The sequence below is a fragment of the Cyprinus carpio genome, chromosome B1 (assembly GCF_018340385.1).
Source record: "Cyprinus carpio isolate SPL01 chromosome B1, ASM1834038v1, whole genome shotgun sequence".
Lineage (NCBI taxonomy): Eukaryota > Metazoa > Chordata > Actinopteri > Cypriniformes > Cyprinidae > Cyprinus > Cyprinus carpio.
This window is the reverse complement of record NC_056597.1, coordinates 16,733,994-16,755,006: the sequence shown is the minus strand read 5'-3', so window position 1 is coordinate 16,755,006 and position 21,013 is coordinate 16,733,994. Positions and strand designations below refer to the sequence as shown.

At 35.1% G+C, this 21,013-nt stretch overlaps 3 protein-coding genes across 19 annotated transcripts in view; 2 read left to right on the top strand and 1 right to left on the bottom strand.

Annotated features, from left to right (window-relative positions):
• Window positions 1-1,169: 1,169 nt before the first annotated feature.
• Window positions 1,170-10,088, bottom strand: mgarpb (mitochondria localized glutamic acid rich protein b). Of its 2 annotated transcripts, XM_019063574.2 has the most exons (7): window positions 9,899-10,088; window positions 7,376-7,479; window positions 7,207-7,279; window positions 6,840-6,848; window positions 5,776-5,979; window positions 2,819-3,499; window positions 1,170-2,404 (listed from the first exon to the last, which is right to left on the bottom strand). In XM_019063574.2, exons 1-7 carry the CDS (start codon window positions 9,969-9,971, stop codon window positions 2,361-2,363), a joined length of 1,188 nt encoding a protein of 395 aa, XP_018919119.2. In that variant the 5' UTR covers window positions 9,972-10,088; the 3' UTR covers window positions 1,170-2,360. The 2 variants fall into 2 exon arrangements, with proteins under 2 accessions (XP_018919119.2, XP_018919120.2); XM_019063575.2 differs by lacking the exon at window positions 6,840-6,848.
• An 892-nt stretch (window positions 10,089-10,980) lies between these two features.
• LOC109045769 (histone PARylation factor 1) lies at window positions 10,981-15,356 on the top strand. 2 transcript variants are annotated; one of them, XM_019063573.2, is made up of 8 exons: window positions 10,981-11,099; window positions 11,427-11,598; window positions 11,769-11,955; window positions 12,095-12,193; window positions 12,514-12,664; window positions 12,824-12,911; window positions 13,071-13,243; window positions 14,431-15,356. In XM_019063573.2, exons 1-8 carry the CDS (start codon window positions 11,058-11,060, stop codon window positions 14,563-14,565), a joined length of 1,047 nt encoding a protein of 348 aa, XP_018919118.1. In that variant the 5' UTR covers window positions 10,981-11,057; the 3' UTR covers window positions 14,566-15,356. The 2 variants fall into 2 exon arrangements, with proteins under 2 accessions (XP_018919118.1, XP_042572713.1); XM_042716779.1 differs by lacking the exon at window positions 10,981-11,099 and adding an exon at window positions 11,135-11,187.
• A 2,341-nt stretch (window positions 15,357-17,697) lies between these two features.
• Window positions 17,698-21,013, top strand: part of ank2a (ankyrin 2a, neuronal) — a 62,596-nt gene continuing 59,280 nt past the window's right edge. For all 15 annotated transcript variants that reach the window (XM_042716762.1, XM_042716767.1, XM_042716761.1 and 12 more), the window contains exon 1: window positions 17,698-18,193. In XM_042716762.1, coding sequence (XP_042572696.1) covers window positions 18,071-18,193 — 123 coding nt within the window. In that variant the 5' untranslated portion in view covers window positions 17,698-18,070. The remainder of the gene's footprint in view (window positions 18,194-21,013) is intronic.

The following is a 21,013-nucleotide window of genomic DNA, read 5'->3' as shown; positions in this document are numbered from 1 at the left end:
ACTTAGCACCATATTCTATTATTATTTGTTATTGTTATGTCGTATATTTATTTTCCTAAACGGCCTAGACATTGTCACAATTACAAAAATAAATAAATACATAAAAAATAACATTTTTGTTGTATTGTTAGAATTCTAAAATGCGAGTGGTGAGTTTGTGAGTGCTGAGTGCTGAGTCAAACAAAACAAAATTAAACATTTTATCAAAACTATAACAATGGATATTTGGACCAGACTTGGAAAACGAAAGTAAAAGTTAAAGTATAGGCTAACTGAGAATTTAAAAAGGCCATGGCAATGATACTTTAAAATAAAACCATTCCTGATTTTCACGTGTAGAAAATATATAGATAGATGGTCTTCTTTGATATACTGCACCGTAATATATACCGAATATATAATCCATTTAAAATAAAAATTAAACAATTCTTTAACCAAAGAAAAGTTCACAGGACTGATGCCATACATACCTGGTAACCATATTAATATTCTTGTTATCGTTCTATTGTACAAATAGAATGCCTTTCTTTTGTGTTTTCGTGTAACGGGGGAAAAACCATACACGTATATATAGCGCCCTCTGCTGTTTGACTTCTGGCATCATTAAATATATACGTTATTTGATACATACCGTTAACTCCTATGAAAACAATGTCAAACACACATTTTTTATGTAGAAAATAAAGTTTTATTAGTAACAGGTTTCAAAAATGATGAAATTCTGATTCTACCATGAGATGTACAAAATAAAATGAGGTCTGAAAACTATTTTGCAGTGGATTTCAGTCAGTTAAACTATAATGTAGGCTGCATTATATGAAACAACACGTTTATTGTTTCACTAATAGCCATAATAACAATGATATTGCTTTAAATTACGTTTTCGACAGCAGCTTTTTGACAGCTTAATGGCTGTATGATCAGATGTCTGTATTTGTTCATAGGATTATAAAAATGTTAATTAAAACTGCATAACACTAAGCTTGTTTGTTAATTTATTAACTAATGTTAAAATAAAATAACTAAATTATATGGATATTTACAAACAAACAACAACAATATATATATAATACTACAAGTCTAGAATGAATGTTCTGACTACTTGTATTTTGACTACTTGTTGTGTCCGGACTGCTTGTGAATTAGTAAGAGAGACAATTTTGAAAATCAGATATTGAATGAGTTTAATGTAAATACACTCTTTCTGTAAATAATGACTTCACAAGTATTATGCGTTGCCAAGAAGTAGTGAGAGCACATAGTAGAGATTCATTTCAGACACTATAACACAGTGTTTTTATAGTGTTAACACTATAAAAAACAAATTCAGTTGGTCTAATTTCCAAAACAGTTCATGCAGTTCTTGAAACAAAGATGCATTTAAAATAATTAACTTTTTTTTAAACACACATTTCAGTTTTGTTCTATGTTCTCTGCAATACTCAATAGTTTAATCATGTTCTCATTCAGAACGCACAATCACATAATAAATTAACTCAAGCATAACAATCTCTTTCTCTCTGTGTGTGTGTGTAATTATAAAATACTATTTAAAATTGTGCTTTGACAGATCAACTAAATAATTTATCAATTACAGATAAAATCCCAGTGAGATAATTATGAAAGGTTATGAAAGGTAAATTTATGCTACAACTTACATATCTAATTGACCATATATTAATTTAATGTACATCATAATAGCAACACTATGAATTTAAATTTAATTCAAGTTAAATTAAAATCAGTTCACTTATATATATATATATAAAGATTTCTAAAATGTACACCTATACATTAAAAATAAATAAATATAAATACATTTAAGATCGATGTGATTAATTCACATTTCATATACAATTTCCTTCCATTTTGATTACACATTTAAAAGCAAAATATCTTACTGCAATGCATGTTTACAATATTTTGTGTATAACGGAATAACTGAATAATAACCTAATGAATTACAATAAGCACTAGCAACAACATGCCAGTTGGGACCTTCTGCCTTAATTCTAATTTGATCTTTTCACGTTAAAATAAAAAGCAATCTAACAACATGAATGTGCCCACAAAACCTTTGATATTCAGCATAATACAGTGTCACAGATCACTGTTTTCCAGAGACACAAAATTAGATCAATTAAACTCAAATCTGTTTTAACTGACTAAATCTCATTTTCAGATGAAATAACAAAATTAAGGAGACCATAGTCATTTACCAAATTTGCGATTCAGTTGGAAATAAAAAGTCATTTAGATGTCTTATTTATGACTGTAACAGCACTACCATATGTTATCCTCAGTAATCATTACATCACAGATTGTCTAGTTTCCAGTGTCTCAGGTGTGGTACAATCACTTCAGGCTTGTGTCATGGTCATTGCAACATTTCCACTTTCAACAGCTGTGAAAAAAGAAGTAAACACAATGATGATGAATGTCTAAAACTAAAGCCTATTTAAAAAAAAAAAAAAAAAAAAAAAAAAAAAAAAGGAATAGTTCACCCAAAAATGAAAGTTTGCTGAAAATGTAGTCACTTTTTTTTCCCTTACAAACATGCAGTTTTTCCACTTCACAAGATGTTAAATGATTGACTGGACCCCTTTAATGATCTTTTTAGCAGCTGTTTGAACTCATTCTGACAACACCGATTCACTGCAGAGGATTCATTGGTGAGCAAGCAATGCAAAATTTCTCCAAATCTGTTCCAATGAAGAAACAAACTCATCTACATCTTGGGTGGCCTAAGGTTGGGTAAACTTTCAGCAAATTCTTATTTTTGGGTGAACTATTCCTTATGGTGCCATAATCATGTTACCTTCATCTGATGCCTCAACAGGTTTAGCTTTCTCCACAGCATCCTGCACCATTTCCATGAGAAGAACTTCTGCAGCCTCTGTTGCACCTGTAGCCTGTAATGAGTCCTCTAGGTCTCCTGGTGGTGCTGTGAGATCTGCATGTGCTGTTTCTGTGGCAGTTGATTCTTCCATTTTCTGACCTACTTCCTCAACTGTTTCTGATGTCAGCTCTACAGCTCCAGAGACGGTGTCATCTTCTGAGAGCATCACCACAGGGCTTGTTGAGTCTTCTAATTCCAAAATGTTCTCCATCTCTGTAACAAGGGACTCCTCTGATGAAGCAAGGCTTTCAGGCACAGTAGGGCTGTCTGCCTCAGACTTGACATGGTCATCTTCCACAACAATATTTTCTTCTACTGCATGAAGTGATGATGGCAGTTCCTCCAGTTCTTTTACTTCTGTTTTCAGATTCAGTCTACCTCTCATAGCTTCCTCAACCACAGCTCGCTCAGGCACTTCTGCTGGGACCTCTGCTTTAACATCAGCAACCTCCAGCCCATTGAGGGTCTCCATAGAATTATTTTCCTCAGCCAATCTCACTGTGGCCACCAGGTGCTGATCACCGACCGAAGCAGCTGCAATCTCTGCTGTAGATCCAGCCAGGATTTTCACAGTGCTCAGTAGGTCAGACATTGGGATAACTGCAACAAGATTAGTTTATTACAGAAACATGCCATAAATAGGCCCACAGAATCAATGGACTTTATTTTAGCATTTTCTAATATTTATTTTTCTTTGATGGTTGAAACGTTGAAATCCCACTTGAAGAATAACATTAGTTAATGAGTGTTACTGTACTTTTAGATTATGTTGCATTAAAAAAGAAACATTACATTACAAATGAAAACATAGTGGGGTCAAAAAATTCAAGTTCATTAGAACTTCCTTTTGCATCCATTTCTGAGAACCTTGCACTTGGATTTAAAAGGAGATTTATATCTCAATATCATGTTCCTGACATTTGTTTATGATATATGGCAATGTATCTACAATATAGCAGCAGGGGCAGCCGAGTGCCATTTGGTGATGGGCACGCTTAGGGCATTTCATGGAAACATCAGACTATTTTCAAAGCTAGATTTGAAGGTGGTACAATTGGGAAGTCTTCTTAAGTCACCATAAGTGGCATAAACCTCTAAGATTAGTGAGGAAACAACCAACACACATTAGAGAGATTAACTAAAAGAGATGCCTAAAGTCATTATAATCAAGCCAGTATGCAAACTAAAATGGACTCTAAGAGCAACAATTGGGATGCATTTGCCGGCATAAGGAAGTGGGGTTTCATCTGTATTTACAGAAACATGGAAACATTTAAAACGGATGATCAAAACTAAGCGAAGCATCCTGATTGAAAACAACACTGGAAGGAGCTATTCTACAAATGCATACAATATAAAGAAATACGAAATTTAATGTAAATACATTTTGACAATTTGTTTATTATTTTTCATTTAATTTACAGTTTGTGAAGTAAAGGGATGAATGAAAGCGGCACTGAATTCAGACTCAAAAATAATATTTTAAGTACTTTATTTAAAGATTACAAATATTTTGTCAGTTTTAAAAACTGCAATCAACAATCAAATGTACTGAGTTGGTTAAGTCTAAATTAAAAAAAAAAAAACAGCATCAAGATTAAGAGCAAATGTTTCCAATGTCAGTATTATGATATGTAAGTGACACTGGCATTATGTTTCCTTATGATAGTTCACATTTTAAGAGATATTTAAGCTAGTTATAAAAAAGGCACAATGTCTGCCCTCCATCCAAATAACTGAGAGACAACATGCACAGGTAGAAAAATGGCAAGTCATTAAAAAAGAAAACAAAAGATCTCTTATATTGCTTATAAGGCCACAATGGCTTGGAATGCATGTGTATTAATACAATTTAGAAGAATTATATAGAAATGTATGCGTGTCTATCCACTCTTTTTTTAAGCTAAGTGCGGACGCAGTCATTTTGAACTTGAATATGCAATGCTTCTGGTGTCAGCCATTTCCAGTTATTTTAGCTGCAAAAAACAGTCTGTTATTCTGCTTGATGCTGCAAACTGGCATTTGTTACAGTCTATTATTTTAATTAGTTTTAACTGATTGCAAATTGTTATTCTACTAGTTATTTAATTCAAGTAGCTAATAAATTGAAAGTCTCCTACATTCACAGGAAATAGCTTGAAAAAAAGATGGAGAGTGTCTAGAAGGCTGAATTTAAACATGAAAAGGTTTTGTCAAGACATCATTTAAAGTTTGTCTTGATGGGGCTTCTTTTAGTAAAATTTAGTTATTGCACTTCGAATTTCTGTTCATTTTAATACTTCCTTTAGAAAAAAAATCACAATTCCTAATGCTGTTTACTATCACAAACACAATTAAATTTGGGGGAATTTAAAAAGCATTTTCAACTCAGTTCTGAATGACACACAACCCTAGCACATCCATAAAATGTTGCCAATAAACATCGTCAATATTAAGTTACTTAAGAAAAATGCCTCCCTGCACATGTATGAGACAAAATTTAAATAATGTGGGTAAGCAATAACAAATATTACAGCAGGAACATGCACTGGTGGTGAAGGAGGAGAGATTACAAAACTTTATATGTGATTTAAATTGGATATTCAAGCGTCAAAACACAGGCTGGAAAAAAAAAAAAAAACAGTCCATATTTTGTTTGTTTAAATCTTCAATAGTTCCTCAACCTCTCCTCCTCCTCACCCTTGAGATTAACACCCTGTGGAGTTCACAATTTGAAAAGGGACACTTCTTTCTGTTCGGATGACACAGTCAGTTAAAAGGAGCACAAAAATGGGAGTCTCTAACAACTAAATGGAGCGTTCCAAGGTGGGTTGGGAAGAATCACATATCTAGGCTGCTGGGGACTCAGGCTGCTTCCTCAGCAGAAGATGCCTCACCGGTTGTTTCAGCAATGGGAGCAGCAGCCTCAGCAGTGACATCCTCAGCAACAGGTGCAGTAGGTTCCTCAGCATCAGCTGCTACTGCTTCTACTATCGCAGTTGCTGCCTCCACAGGTTCTGGGGTCTGTTCAGCCTCTGCATTAATCACCTCAGCTGCTGTGGTTTCTGCTTCTGCTACCGAGGCTACCTCAGCAACTGCTCCTACACGGAATACAGTAAGCAGGACTTCAAGAAAAGGCAACATGATCCAAAGAAAATCCAAGATCAAGTGTGATTAAAAAGTTAAAGCAGACTTAGGAAATGTGTTCTTATACTAAATAAAGAGGGTTAGCATTAATTCCATCTGTCATTAATAGAAGAACATTAGAGAGATTATGAGAACAGGATGATGTATAAATGGATAGCAAAAACCATTCATTCAGATTAGACTTCAAAGAATCTAAGCTCTTAGAGTTAGCATTAGAAATGTATTGTTTATTTATTAATACTTCAGAATTAGTCAGATTAGTTTTTAAAGAACTTGCATGGAAGATTGATTGGCTCAAGACAATGTAGACCCATCACCAAGCCAACATTGAATGAATAAAAACACACAAACATGCAAGATTAAATGATTTATTCACCCCAAAATGTACAGATATTCTGAAGACATATGAGAGATTTTTGTGGCAAACAAAAAATTATTTTTTGCGTTCCTTGGAAGACAATCATATGGGCTTGGAATGACATTTTGGATGAATTACTGCTTTAATAACAAATGGTTATTACACACAATATCATATGTGTTGAACATCACAAAAAAGCACTTTTACCAAGCTCAAAGTTCCACAGATGTCATCAGTCATGCTTATTTGCCACAATTTAAGCTGTTTGCAAACACTAAAAAGTTGTGTATCTACTCTTGGAAAAGTGCTTCTGTTCTGAGGTATGTGATACATATGGCTGCAGGCAAAACAAGTAAAGGGCACAGACCAAAATGCATAGAATAGTTTTGTCTTTGACTAATGAGTGGTGCTCAAAAACAGACATGCTGCTAAGTGAGAAGCTAAATTTATACTCACCCTCCTCACCTGATGGGAGAAGAAAAAGTAAGGTGGTTAACAACACGCAAACAAGAGAAGTAAGCAAGTGAAAGCTGCTCTAAATGTAGCTAGCTTAGTGGCTGCTAAATAATTGCAGAAAGAGGATCAGGAACTGAGGAACTGCAGTAACATACACGTACCAGAACAGTGGCAAAACCTGACACCCTGCCTCACGGCATCCATCAATTCAACTATGAATGGGAATCTAATCTCATCTGTCTGTGCAAATTATTTCCGCTTTACCGATGCTGAAAGATTAACTGTGATCTTGAACAGCCAAAATGAAAACAGGTATTCATAGACAAAAACAAAACTACACCACAAAATAAAATAAAAATCAACTTACTTTTAGGTCTGGCCTCGAATTGAGCAATTCTTTCATTATATCTTGCACTGTCAGAGTTTATTGTCTTATAAGCCTGTAGGAGGAAACAACGTGGGGAAACAAAGTTTAGATAAACAGTTGTTTTTGTAAAAATTACAATAATAACACTTACATAATACAAAATACATACATAAACAAGAGCAGCAGTAAGTGAGCTTCCACCAAGTACCACGTAAGCTATGTTTGTGCCAGACGCCGGTAGACCAAAAGACATCTGTCGTGTAGGAAATACAGCTATTAAAAGATAAACAGAGACATGTATCAGTTCATTCGAATTAACTACAGTATTTTTGAGTAGAAGAATTAATTGAATAATTAACAGTAATTATAATTAATAGAATAATTAATAGTTTTCCTTCACCACCCATCAATCCATTTTTGAAATATGAAAATCTAATACAATCATTTTTATTAATAACCCTATAAAGCCTACTGTATCATATTTGATACTCAAATTTTAGGGCCTTTAAACTGTCAGCAAAATCAAAACTTTGCTGAAAAACCTGCCATACACAATCTATGATGTCCATTCTGTCACCTGATGTTTTCTAGAAAAATCATGTTAAAACGTGAGCATACCAAATATGATACATCAGGCTTTTTAGTTCTCAATCATGCATTATATATTTTACCCCCTCAAAACCACACAAAGCATCTGTCTAGAATAAATTATTGGAAGATACAGAGTGACAACTGATATGTACATGCATTTTATAGTTGCTGTACTTTTATATAGATCTCAATAATTTACATTATAAGCTATCAGAATTTAATCATACTTTTTGACCAGATAAATATCAGCAAATGCACCAAATTATTCTATATCATACTTTATGAGCCAGAAAAGCCTCATGTAAATGTTCAGTAAATTGTTCAATTTCATAACAATTAATTTTCTGACAAAAAAAAAAAAATCAGTATTTTTCAGTTTTTCAAAAATGTTCCACAGTTGTTGTAATGTCATTGCAATGTGCTGCTAATAAAGTTGTATCGGTGGATGAGTTTGATGAGTGAAAATTTTAAGTGACATGCAAAATTAGATGGGACAAGCATGTGACAAACAAAATTATACAGCAAACATGTTTCAGGCTTTTGTGACTGTGCATGCATTTAGACAAACACACATCCTCTGTGTACTGTAGCTGCAGTGAAGCATCAGAAGGGAACACAATGTCCAACAGTTAAACTGCCCCTCCCTCCCACCCTCTCCCTAAAGCAACACTTCATCCCACTGGAGCACATGCACAGAACAAACTATACTGTCACAAAATCTAGACTTGAAATAGTTATTTTCACTAGAACCCAGCATGAATTTCAGGAATGGCTTCAATAGCAAGGTGACTGTCTGCACCAAGGTGGCCTGTGCCTCATTTATACATTTAATCTCATTTATGGCTGCGTCAATGGACTGTTAAGTTGATGGTAGACCAGCAGGTTTCCAGGACAGTCCTGTTCTATGAAAACAGTGATAGCTGCACACATAAACACTGGCATAGCATGGAGACGGCAGACATGTCAATGTGCAGAACCCTAGGCAAATTCATGTTGGCAGAGAGCCCTGCATAGGGCCCTCTTCAAATATTTGGGTAGTTTTAGAAAATGCCTGAGCAGATTTTGTGAATAGCTTACATTAGTTCAATCATGCACACAATGCTGAGTCACCAGAAAAACTGATCAGCCCTCAAAGTCAAATGGGTCTTCAGATTTTAAAACAATAATAAAAAATAAATAAATAATAATAAAAAAAAACCTTGCACGCAGTTCAAACCGAGTGAATCCTTTGACAGGAAATTAACTTTAAACAGATCAAACTCAGCTATTTCCCACAGATGCACTGAAGCAGGGAAGGGTTTACATGTCCCAGCTGTCTGTTATGGAAAACTCTGCATTAAAAACAAACGTCAAATTCAGAAAAATGCTGATGTCAAACATTTTGAAATGAAACAAAATGAAACACACTCGTCTTAAAAAAAAATTAAAAATCAATCATAACTCGCCTTAACAAAATGCCATAACATCTAACTTATCACAACATTTATACATTTTAAGACAATTGATATATGTAATACAATATTTTATATAACAAATATTACCAATAACAATCAAATTACCAATCATAAAAAAAATACCTTCTAGACATCGTAATACAAAACCACACAAACACACAAAACCTACAAAAGACAGAATCTCTGAATATTCTATTACATAAAACACTCGTGGGTCTCTTCCAAATGCAAAGACAAAAGAGATCTTTCTAGTTTACTGATGTACTATAATAGAAATAATGTTGCATTTTCTATATTTTATGGTTACTTTGGGATGAATTTGATGAGCATATCTCACCTGTTACATAACAAACAGCAGAACTCAATGTTAGAGTGGGCTAAAGTAGTAACCACTGATACACCTCCTAAAAAAGTCTAATTAAAATTGTCCAAAAGTGTCAAGTTACTTTCTCCCATTTTCACAGTTTTCATTTCATATTTCATAGTTCACGCGCTTTTTATTTTTGGAACATGCACTCTTGTTTTTGTTATTTTTGGAACATAGCTTTATTTTAGATAGCTATCTTTTAGCCTGCGTAGGCTGATGAATTTCATTTGTAAAATCGAAACTGCATTGACTGAATGACTGGAAATCGATGTTTTCTTACCATTGCTGAAAGGAGTGAGCGTTTTGCGTGCCAGAGGCGCAAGTCTTTGCCAAGCCGCTCTGCAGAACATCATTATTATCGGTGCTGTGGATCCAGAATGGAAGTTACTGAAAACTCCAACTGACAAATTTAGTTGCCACAAGCGTGTCTATCTCACAGACTGATCCTTTTAAACTCCCTGCCACCCCCCTCTGTGTCACGTCATGCATTATTTAGGCTACACGTGGGCCGTGTATAGTATAAATATCTCTTTTACACTGCTATAAATCCAGAACTTTAAAAATATATATATATATATAATTGTATACTTGCTGTAAATTAAATTATAAATTGCTATTTGTATATTTATGATGAAGAAAAATATGAATATACATTTTACTGTAAATATTACACAAAAAAAGATATTATTTTAGATATTATTAATAATCCTAAAACGATATTTAAAAGAAAAATCTCTGGACAAAAATAACATTTTGCGTTTATGCAGTTTATTCAGTAGGGACAAAATGATGAAAACAAATCACAGGTCACGACTTGAATCTTGAAATCGCTACCGGATGTTCAGGGCTTTTCTACTGGCTGCAGCGCTTAACGTGGAGACTGCGGGGAAAAGCAGCAGGCGGCTCTGTTAATCGCATTACGATGGGGGAAAGACAGGACAGGACAAAGTTTTAATATGCTCAGATTCGGCATCAGCTCTAGCAACTCTAAAGTCATTCTATTCAAAAAGTCGTCAAGATATACTGTTTGAAGTACTCAAGTCAGTAACAAGAATAGTAAGTCAAGGAAGACAGGTGAAATTTATATGGGTTCCAGGTCATGTGCGGATAAAGGGGAATACAGACCAGAATTCTTATACACTTTTTAAGAGTTACTTGGGTTTTTTAAAGGACATGAAGAGTAAAAGGAATAGTGAGGAAGGTTAAATTATTATTATTGTTGTTGTTGTTGTTGTTGTTGTTGTTGTTGTTGTTGTTATTGTTATTAAAAAGCATAGCAGAGATGAGGTGTGCGTGCGGGTACGTGTGTGCGGGATAAAGATGGGAGAACTGTAATCCTGTTTTCTGATCACTCCGGAGCAGAAGGTGGCGCTAATGCACCATTTCGCTGGCTACCAACCGCCGTAAAAAATATAAGAAGAAGAAGAAAATCAGCAGGCATGGCGGGGCGCGGGAAAAGAAAACCCAAATCTTTGCCTCAGGTAACTTACATCTTATAAACTTCATCAGTTCGTGGCCAGCTAGAGCTAAGTGTTCAGTTAAACTATTACGTTGACTGTTTACTGAGAGGTAATATGCCGTAGCTCGTTCGTGAATGATTGTGGTTCATATGCCTTTAGCATCCACTGACGTTACACTTCTGTTATTTTGTTTGTACATTAAATCTGTATAATCGATATAACAAGTTTAAGATGATTTACTGGTTGACGAGGGCTCAAAGGTTACAAAAGTTGTCTTTTTTTTCCCCTGTTGTTGTATTTTCTCATTTTATTGCTGAAATTAACTTATTAAAATGTTGCCTGTTCCAGACAGAAACCTCAAACGGGGAGGTGAAAAAAGCAAAAGAAGGGCAGAGGGACGAGAACACCACTGTCACAGAAATGAGAGAAGAAGTGGAAAAATTATACAAGCTACGCATGCCTGATGATTTTTTCCAGTTTTGGGAATTTTGCAAGGTTCTTAATGCTGACTGTCCACAAGGTATCTGTGTTATATTGATTGTTCCATATCCATACCTGCATTATTCGCATATGTTTTTGCAGAATTATCATATGCATCCTCAAATTATTAAATATATTACAATTAATTAACTTAATTTTGTCTTGTTGCACGGGTGTTTAATCTTGCATGTGTTTTTGTGTGCATTACAGATGCCCTAAAAGAAACACTTGGGCTTCGGCTAGTTGGCCCGTTCGATATCCTGTCCAAAAAGCACAAAAGCTCATGTGCCTCTCAACCCAACTTTCACCTTCACTGGCGTTATTTCTATGATCCTCCAGAGTTTCAGACCATTATACTGGGCAGCGTAGACACCCAGCACCACATGGGCTACTTCAGGTGACTGTTTACCTGTTGCGAAAAAGTTTCAAGGGTGATTGCATTAGCTATTCTTGGCACATCAAACTGCAACACAGCAGATTTTTTGTATTGTGGCTAAAATAATGCTGTGTCTAAGTGTGAGTTTCTCACTGTACAGAGATTTGCCTGATGCTTTGCCTGTGTTCATTGGGGAGAATGAAGCCAAAAAGGGCTGTACCATCACACAGATGGGGGACAACATCTTTGCAGCTGTTCTGTGAGTGTCATCAGTAAATAATGAGTATAAATTAAAATGTATATAGATGCTGTTACTGTTCACCATTTCAGGTTCAAGTTTTCTTTTTCTTCATTTTTAACAATTCTGTTGCCTTCATTAGGTCCTTTGGTGTGACAAATGAATGAATTAAAATTAAAATAAGAGAAAAAAAAAATCGTAAAATGTTTTTTAATATAGAATTTTAAATGTGATGTAAAACTTGATTGTTTTAAATATTCTATAGTATTTTAAGATTTTAAAAAATCTTTTTCATCTTTCTCTTAGCATAATGTTATTCTTTCCCCCGCCACACCATCTAGGCTGTTTTTGCAGAAGAAAAGGATGGAGAGGGGACAACAGAAGAACGAAGCTGCTTTAGACCAGTTAGAAGATGATTTAAAGCAAGAGGCAGAGAGGTTGGATTTGCCCATGGAGCAGAAAACTAAAGCTATGAAACAAAGAGAGAAAAAGGTATGTTTTAAAACGTGATGTAAAATGATTTGACAGAACCACCTCTTTATCTCTGTAAAATATGTATGGAAGTACCTGGGATGTTTTGAGCTTTCCTTAAACAAATAAATAATGCAATCAGTAAATACAATTATCTGTGTTTGTGTGTTTTTTCTGTAGGTGGTCACAAAGACATTTCATGGTGCAGGAATTGTGGTTCCAGTGGATAAAAATAACGTTGGATATAGAGAATTGCCAGAAACTGATGGTAAACCTGAAAATCTGTCACAACAATTAACAGAAGCTAGTGTGTGGAAAAATGCTGTTGTTGCATTGCATTATGCAACATCACTGTCAAATTTTTTAAAGGGAGACAAAACGGTAAGATTTTAGTTTACAGTTTTTCCTTCATTTTGTTTACCTTTAGCAAGTCTGAAGAAGATTTGCAAAGCGATTGCAGAGGCCAAAGATGATGAGGAGAGAATGAAAGCTTTTGCGCCCATCCAGGAAATGATCACCTTTGTTCAATTTGCCAATGATGAATGTGACTACGGCATGGGCTATGAGCTTGGGATAGATCTGTTCTGTTACGGCTCACATGTAAGATTAACACACGCAAAAGTTCATCTTTAAATCCTTGCACATTCATACTTTTTCATTAGTTTCTGCTGTTGTCTTTACCTTATGTATCTGGATGCCAAACGTTAGTCAAGTTCAGTTTATTTATAAAGCACATTTTAAAACAGCCACAGGCCGACCAAAGTGCTGTACAATTTAGAATAATATAAAAGATTAAGTACTCTAATAGCAGCAAAACAGTTTAAAACAAAACACTTATAAAGTACACTTATAGTAGCAAAACAGTTTAAGACAGAACACTCTTATAAGCTAAAAGCAACAGAGAATAAATAAGTTTTGAAACATGACTTGAACTCAAAGTGGAAGCAGATCTAATATAGAGTGGGAGCTTATTCCACAGTGTCGGGGCGGCCACTTCAAAGGCTCGGTTACCCCTCGATTTTAGCCAGATTTTGGGTATCTGAAGGAAGAGCTTATCTTTGGATCTAAGGCCTCTGGTGGGAATTATAACGTTAGTCAGGAACTACTAATTTACTATTGAACATGCTGTTTAACAGTTTTATTGATCTATTTACAGCAAAAATAGAAATGTTTTTAGTTACACAAAAATTTCTTGAATAGAAGATGATAAAATAAAGAACAAGAATCAAATTACAAGCAATAGAACAGAGCACTTGACTACTTTTGAGCACTTGTGTATGTAACTGATATATATATATATATTACGTGTCAATATTGCTGTTTGTTTATTGTTCAAAGGATATTATACCTCAACAGGTCTTTAGGTCTCATGTCTCAGCAGTAGATTAACATTGCAAGACATACAAAATTGCAATAAACAGAAATAATTTTTGTTTTTTTTGTTTTTTTGCCACTTATGATATAACTGACTATGCTTACATTAAGACAAGCATTTCATCCAGAAAATTTATTTTTTTTATGTTTTAATTTAAATTTTAATTTCAGTATGGACTGTGCATTAAGCCTCGCAGGCAAATGCAGTGTTTGTGTGCAGAGATTCTCAGAACATTTTTTAATGCCTGCATAGCTGTTACCTTTAATAGCTTTCTGCTTTCCATCCAAGGCCATCTTCCAGAGAGTGTGTCCTTGCACTTTGCAGACACATTAATAGCCCTTTCTGACAGATTTCTCATGATATAGAGTTCTCCTGGACAACTGACCAATTTTTTTTCTTCCCCTTTTGGTAGTATTTCTATAAAGTGGTACGTCACCTGCTGACAATGGCATATAATCTGCTGAAGAGAGGTCTGTTTGGAGAGATACTGGAGGCGCACCTCACCAGCCGTTCCCAGGACAACCTTGACCAACTCGTTGCTGTCTGACGTATATTGAGAGGATAAGCTATTCAGAATGACTTCCTGTAAATGGTGTTGGGGTGGGGTCAGAGACAGATTACACTGCACTAAATTACGCTGTTAGGTACTGCTGCTTCATTGAAAATGCTACAAAGCCCAGGAAAGGTTAGTTTCTTAAACCTAGATTGCTCTTACTTTTCTAAAAGATGTATTGGTAATCCAAAATGTGAACATTTTGTTTTAGGTTTAATTGGTTTAACATTATTAAAATGAATAGGCACTTTTTTTTTTTTAAGCTCTCACTGCTCATTCGTGCATTAAAAGAGAAATCAAATAGAGTTTTTCAACAATTTGTGAGTAATACTGTGCCTTTCCAAACCTAAATATCTTTGATTCACACTGTCAGTCCAGTAAACCATAGAGACATGAGTTATAGCTGCTGAAAGTTCAGTACGTTGCATACATTATTTTTGATTTTGCTTTCTGCATTTCCATTAACATATTTTGTAACCCAGTTGCTTGAAAGCAATCCTTCAATTTGCCAGTTTATTTGAGCAGTGACTGCTGAGTGCTGATCAGCATCTTGGTTATGGTTTCAGATCTGTTTGTTTATTTTTGTGAAAGCAGAACGCACTATTCATAGCAAAAGTGAGCTGATTCTTGTTAAAATGATACCTTAAGTAATCTGTACTGAGAAACTTAGAAAATGAGTTTTCAGTGTCAGTTTTTTACCGTCTCCATCATCATGATCATTCTGTTATTGTTGTCCAGTACTGTTCCAAAGTAGATGTTTAATAAAAGTTATATTATATTTTTTTTTATTTGCCTGTGCTGTGTGAAAGATGAAAGTAAATCATAATATCCAATTGCTATAATTCTGCTTACACTACAAAAGTAATATATAATATGTAATAAATGCAAAACATTTAATGTACAGTCAAACCAAAAATTATTCAGACACCAGATATATTTTTCTTTACTAGTGGGTGCAGGACACTATAGTTCATTTATGTAAGTGAGGATAGAAAAATTAAGTAAACCATGACATACCCAAAAATTCTTTATACAGTGGACAACAGGTAAAATTTATAAAAATTTGGGACCAAATATCTGAATTAATGTTGGTTTTACTGTATATAATTTTATCTATTATTGTATTAATAAATCAAGAGAGAGATAAAATATATTCCACTTGTTATTAGCAACATGAAGTACATTAAATATTACATCAAGAATTCACAACCTGGGGTTAGTGAGTTAAATGAAAAGCTAATAATTAAAGCATAAAGTGTAAAATAAATAATTTTAAAATAACATTAAAAATAAAACACTAAAAGATGTAATATACAATTACTATATATATATATATATATGAAGAGTATTTTCAAAAACAAGTTATTTTTTTTTGACGTCATGTTTTATTGAGTTAGCTAGTATTTTTTGTTATTTTTTTTACCTAATCAATATAACCTAACTGCAGTTTGATTCAGATTTATCTGAGAGTTATCTGCTTTTGCAAATGAACTCTTCATATATACATATATATATATATATATATATATATATATATATATATACACACACACAGTCATGGCCAAAAATATCGGCACCCTTGGTAAATATGATCAAAGAAGGCTGTGAAAATTAATCTGCATTGTTAATCCTTTTGATCTTTTATTTAACCACATCACAAAAAATCTAACCTTTCATTGGATAATAAGAATTTTAAATGGGGATAAATATCATTATGAAATACATGTTTTTCTCAAATACACGTTGGACACAATTATTGGTATCCCTAGTTTCACAGAAATATAAATAGGAGGGAAAACAAAGCCCAAATCCCCTTAATCATCTATCACAATGAGAAAAACCAAAGAATATATTTCTGATGTGCAACAAAAGATTATTGAGCTTCACAAATTAGTGAAGAGGCTTTAAGAAAAGAGCTAGAGCAGTGAAAATTCCCATTTCCACCATCAGGGCAATAATTAAGAATTTCCAATTAACAGAAAATTTTACGAAACTGCCTGGAAGAGAGGACGTGTGTCTATATCGTCCTAATGTGCGGTGAGAAGGAGAGTTTGAGTGGCTAAAGACTAAGGACCACAGCTGGAGAATTGCAGAAAATAGTCTCGGGGTCAGAAAACCTAAAAAAAAAAAAAAAAATTGTCAAACAGCACCTACATCACCGCATGTTGTTTGGGAGAGTTTCAAGAAAAATTCTCCTCGCTCATCTAAAAACAAACTCCAGTATATTCATTTATCAGACACGACTGAAACTTCAAATGGGACTGGCTTCTATAGTCAGATGAAACTTAAAAATGTGCTTTTTAGAAGCAAATGCTCAAGATGGGTTTGGTGAACACAGGGATAAAAAGTACCCCATGTGTACAGTGAAATATACTGCTGGAATTTTGATGTTTTTGGGCCTATATTTCTGCTGGAGGTCCTGGACATCTTGTTTAGATACATGGCATCATGGATTCTATCAAATACAAAAGGTATACCAACCAATCTAAAGGGTCTGGAGTGATTCTGGATGAAGGAATGGTCTCTGATCTCTTGTCAGGTGTTCTCTAACCTCATTAGACATTATAGGAGAAAATTTAGAGCTGTTAAACTGGCAGATAAAGGTTTAAAAAAGTATTGAATAAAAGGGTGCCATTAATTGTGGCCAATGTGTATTAGATAAAAACATTTATTTCATAATGATATTTCCCCCCATTTTAAATTCTTATTATCCAATGAAAGGTTAGATTTTTGAGAATTTTTTAAATAAAAGATCAAAAGGATTAACAAATTGCTGATTAATTATATAAAATAATATATAATAGGCTATGTTGACATGGCAATAAAAATAAATAACTGCTGCTAATATATCCCTGCTATTTGTGGTAAGTTGTCACAATGGAAACCTGCCATTATATACCCTATAGGAAAAAAGTAGTTATCTCCCAGATAAAGTATAGCATAATTGCTTTGCACATGCCTTGGTTTGATAATTTTCCATCCAATGAAATTCAGAATTTTTGGTGTAACTTAACTGTCCATCTAGTATTGGGTTACTGTATATTTAAAAAAAACAAGCTATTTAATCGATTTTGGTTTTGCCTCGTCATGTGTGTTTGGGGGGGTGGGGGGGTGGCTTATGGAGGAGGGGAGTGAGGGAGAGAGAGAAGCACGGGAGGGGGCTACTCAACACAGCGATGAGAACATCGCTTAGATTGCGCTTCTGTTACACCATCGTGTATTTATCTCAGGCTTATCGTTAATTACCCTCATTCATCCTCCATCTCGGTCAGTGTTTCAGCACTGCAGCATCGGTGCCTGTGCATGTGAGCAGCGGGAGGGCCGCAGGACACCGTACCTTCACGCCACAGGACATTCGTCTGTCTCCACTCTCCAATACAACCACAGCATGAGTCAGAGCTTCAGCCCTGACATCTGAGGCCGGAGCACGGGTTTTGACCACCGCAGTATCGGAACTGTCAGATTCCGTTTCGCGGACGACATCACGCGCTGAGCCTGAATGTCAAAAAGCTCGGCAGAAAGTGAGAGCAGGGGCGGCTCCGTCCGAGACGTGAGGATGGCCTCTTCCAACAATACCTCACCCGAAGGAGGCTCTCCACCCCACCAGAACCGCATCCGCCAGGTCAGTGTGTGCGTGTGTGGAATGAACGAAACGTTCCGCTTTGTGGTGTCCAGTGTGTGTGTGGGCGAGCGTGTCACCCGTGTTTCGCGGTCTTGTGGTCCATGATGCGGAGGATGAGGCGTTGTCCTGGTTACCGAATCTTTCTAAACATCTATCGCAATGTAGCCTGTTTCATTTCATCATGGAAGCGTTGTGATAGTGTCCATCAATCAATCAATCAATCAATCAATCAATCTATCTATCTATCTATCTATCTATCTATCTATCTATCTATCTATCTATCTATCTATCTATGATATAGTAAAATTCTATGTAAAATTCTATTAAATTTACAGAAATTTTATCATAGCATAGTATTCAGTCATATTTCCTTTTAGGTTATTTGTATTTTTCATTGTAAAGCCTATACAGTGACTTGTTTTTTTTTTACTTGCAAAATGTTTGTCTTGTAAATAATGTACATTTTAACCATAAATGTACAATTCGTGCTTCTCACACTTCATAAAACCATAATTTTTTTTTATGGTGAGATAACAGTATTTTGCCATTTTATATTGTTTTTTTACCTGTATATGTATTGCATTCGCTTTTCATCTTGGTCCAGCCTATATGTGATGGTGTAGTGACCGTGTGTGTTGACTGTTAGTGAGTTTTCACACCTGACAAACTGCACCGTTAGAGCAGCATTGCTTTGATCCTTAGGTGCCATTCTGGCATGTTTCCGAAGTAGCACTGCTTGAGATTCAGTTTATTAACTGTGGTGTTTTACGCATAAAATCACAGCTGATGGCCCTGCAGAGCTTGTTAAATCAATAAAAAAGAGAATATCCAAACAGTGTTTTTTCTATCAAATTCTCTTAAGAGCCCTACAATAACAAGCTTAGCCTCACACACATTCTCTCTCAATTCATCAATAAAACCTGGCCATAAATAAGTGATAGACTGGCTGAGTCATGTAGGGCATTAGCTTGTCTGCATGGATGCATAGATGCCCTTCTGTGTCACTCAAAGGTGTAGCCTGTGTGATTTGTTGCTCGGAGCTTTCCCAGAAATATTTTCCACTCTATTTTCTTTATTATTTCACTTTTAGAGCTGTCAAGGCTTAGTGCCTGTGGTGGGTTTTTCTTCATGGTCTGTTGAACTACATTAAAACTCCAGGTCTAAATTTGCCTTTCAACTCTCCATTCTGATGTATCCTAAACCAGTCTTCTCACTGTTTCCGCTCTGACATCATGGTTGCACCCTTTGCCAAGTGCTCTTGTCAGATTAAGCTGGTATGAATTAAACTGTTCAGCCATGACAATGCTTTGCGGCTCTTTTAGTTTATATCCCACAATTCAGACTTTTTTTCTCAGAATTGTGAGGGATATAAACTCAAACTCAACTTTGAGAAAAAAGTCGGAACTGTAAGGTAAACAAGAATTGTTTTTTTTTATTATTATTCCTTTGTGCAAACGGCCTTCCATGTACACAGACCTGCATCTTGAATTCTTAAAAAAAAAAAAATAGTAATTTTACTTAATTGCAAAAAAGGCCAAATAAGTAATTTGATGTTAGATTGAAAAATATCTTTTTCTGTTTTTACATTTAACATTTGTTTCCACAAAATTATTTTTCATATTATATGTTTTTCAGCTTTAATGCTCTTATCAAAATAACAAATGTAGTCAAAAGTCAGAAGTTTTAATGATGATAATCTGTAACTTTCAGTTGCTGTTTGCATGTAGAAAAATAATATCAAACAATATGTTTGCATGTTCTTCTATCACTGGCCATAATTCTTACCTTGAAATCAGGATTAGGCATAAATGCATTAAGAATCATTCAAACATATGAAAACCTGGCACAAAGGAAGATAGAAATCATGCCTTTGTGGCAGCTTTTCTGGTGATTAATGGACAGTAAAAAAATTCTTCACCTTATAAATGGTTGTCGCTAGTAAAAATGCTACAAAATGTGCATCATGTGTTGTGAGAAAGGAATATTTTGTTTGAATCAGCACCCCAAAATTAGTAAGAAACAACATGTATTGGATTTCATTCAGCAAATATGATACAAATGTAGATTATATGGAATATGCACAGCTTAAAAATATCATATTACCTGTTGTCCATATGCCAAAAGATTGGGCAGAACTCGCTTTCTAAAGTTATTTCCTGTCAAACACACACTAATGCAGTTTCCTATTGGGTCCTGAGTTATGATATGAGAGAGTGCTGTCAGGGTCTCTCTGGGTAATTAGATTTCAGTAATGGACCAAGCACTGCAGACGTACACACCCAGGCGTCATCTTATTGCAGGAATACCATCTGGCACTCCTAAAGTCTTTGTTCACTGGCTAAAACAATGTTCAGTTGAATATGTGGAAGTCTAGCAATTAATAAATGCAGTGTGATCGTGGTTTGGATGTAATTACAGCAGTCAGTTTAGGAAGTAATATTGCATTGTTTCATTCGATTAAACTGCAATATAAATTCCTAAATTCTGTGCACTAACTTCTTGAGCGGGATGAACAGAGGAAGGGAGTGGACCGAGAACAACAGGCCTACTAAGTCATGGTGCTTGTGATGCAGGTCTAAAAATAGGCTACCATAAGTGTAGTCATTCCTGCCGCCATACTCTGGTTCCCCTCAGGAGTGGGTAGTGTGTTTCTACCTGCAGGGCTGGTTGGGAGGGTGATATTCAATTGCAGTTCAGCGGCAGGGAACCAGTTGTGAGTGGAGGGAAGAGTGGCACAAACACTGCTGTACAGAGCACTGTAGTGGGCAAATATAATTATATATAATTCATTCACTTATACTGCATTACCTTGAGGCGCAT

Excerpts from the sequence above, each read along its gene's own strand:
- mgarpb (XM_019063574.2), bottom strand. The coding sequence starts at position 9,971 with ATGATGTTCTGCAGAGCGGCTTGGCAAAGACTTGCGCCTCTGGCACGC. Across the intron at positions 7,480-9,898 it reads GCTCACTCCTTTCAGCAATG|CTGTATTTCCTACACGACAG; the intron begins GTAAGAAAACAT and ends ATCTTTTAATAG. Across the intron at positions 7,280-7,375 it reads TTACTGCTGCTCTTGTTTAT|GCTTATAAGACAATAAACTC; the intron begins GTATGTATTTTG and ends TTCCTCCTACAG.
- LOC109045769 (XM_019063573.2), top strand. The coding sequence starts at position 11,058 with ATGGCGGGGCGCGGGAAAAGAAAACCCAAATCTTTGCCTCAG. Across the intron at positions 12,665-12,823 it reads TGAAACAAAGAGAGAAAAAG|GTGGTCACAAAGACATTTCA; the intron begins GTATGTTTTAAA and ends TTTTTTCTGTAG. Across the intron at positions 13,244-14,430 it reads TGTTCTGTTACGGCTCACAT|TATTTCTATAAAGTGGTACG; the intron begins GTAAGATTAACA and ends CCCTTTTGGTAG.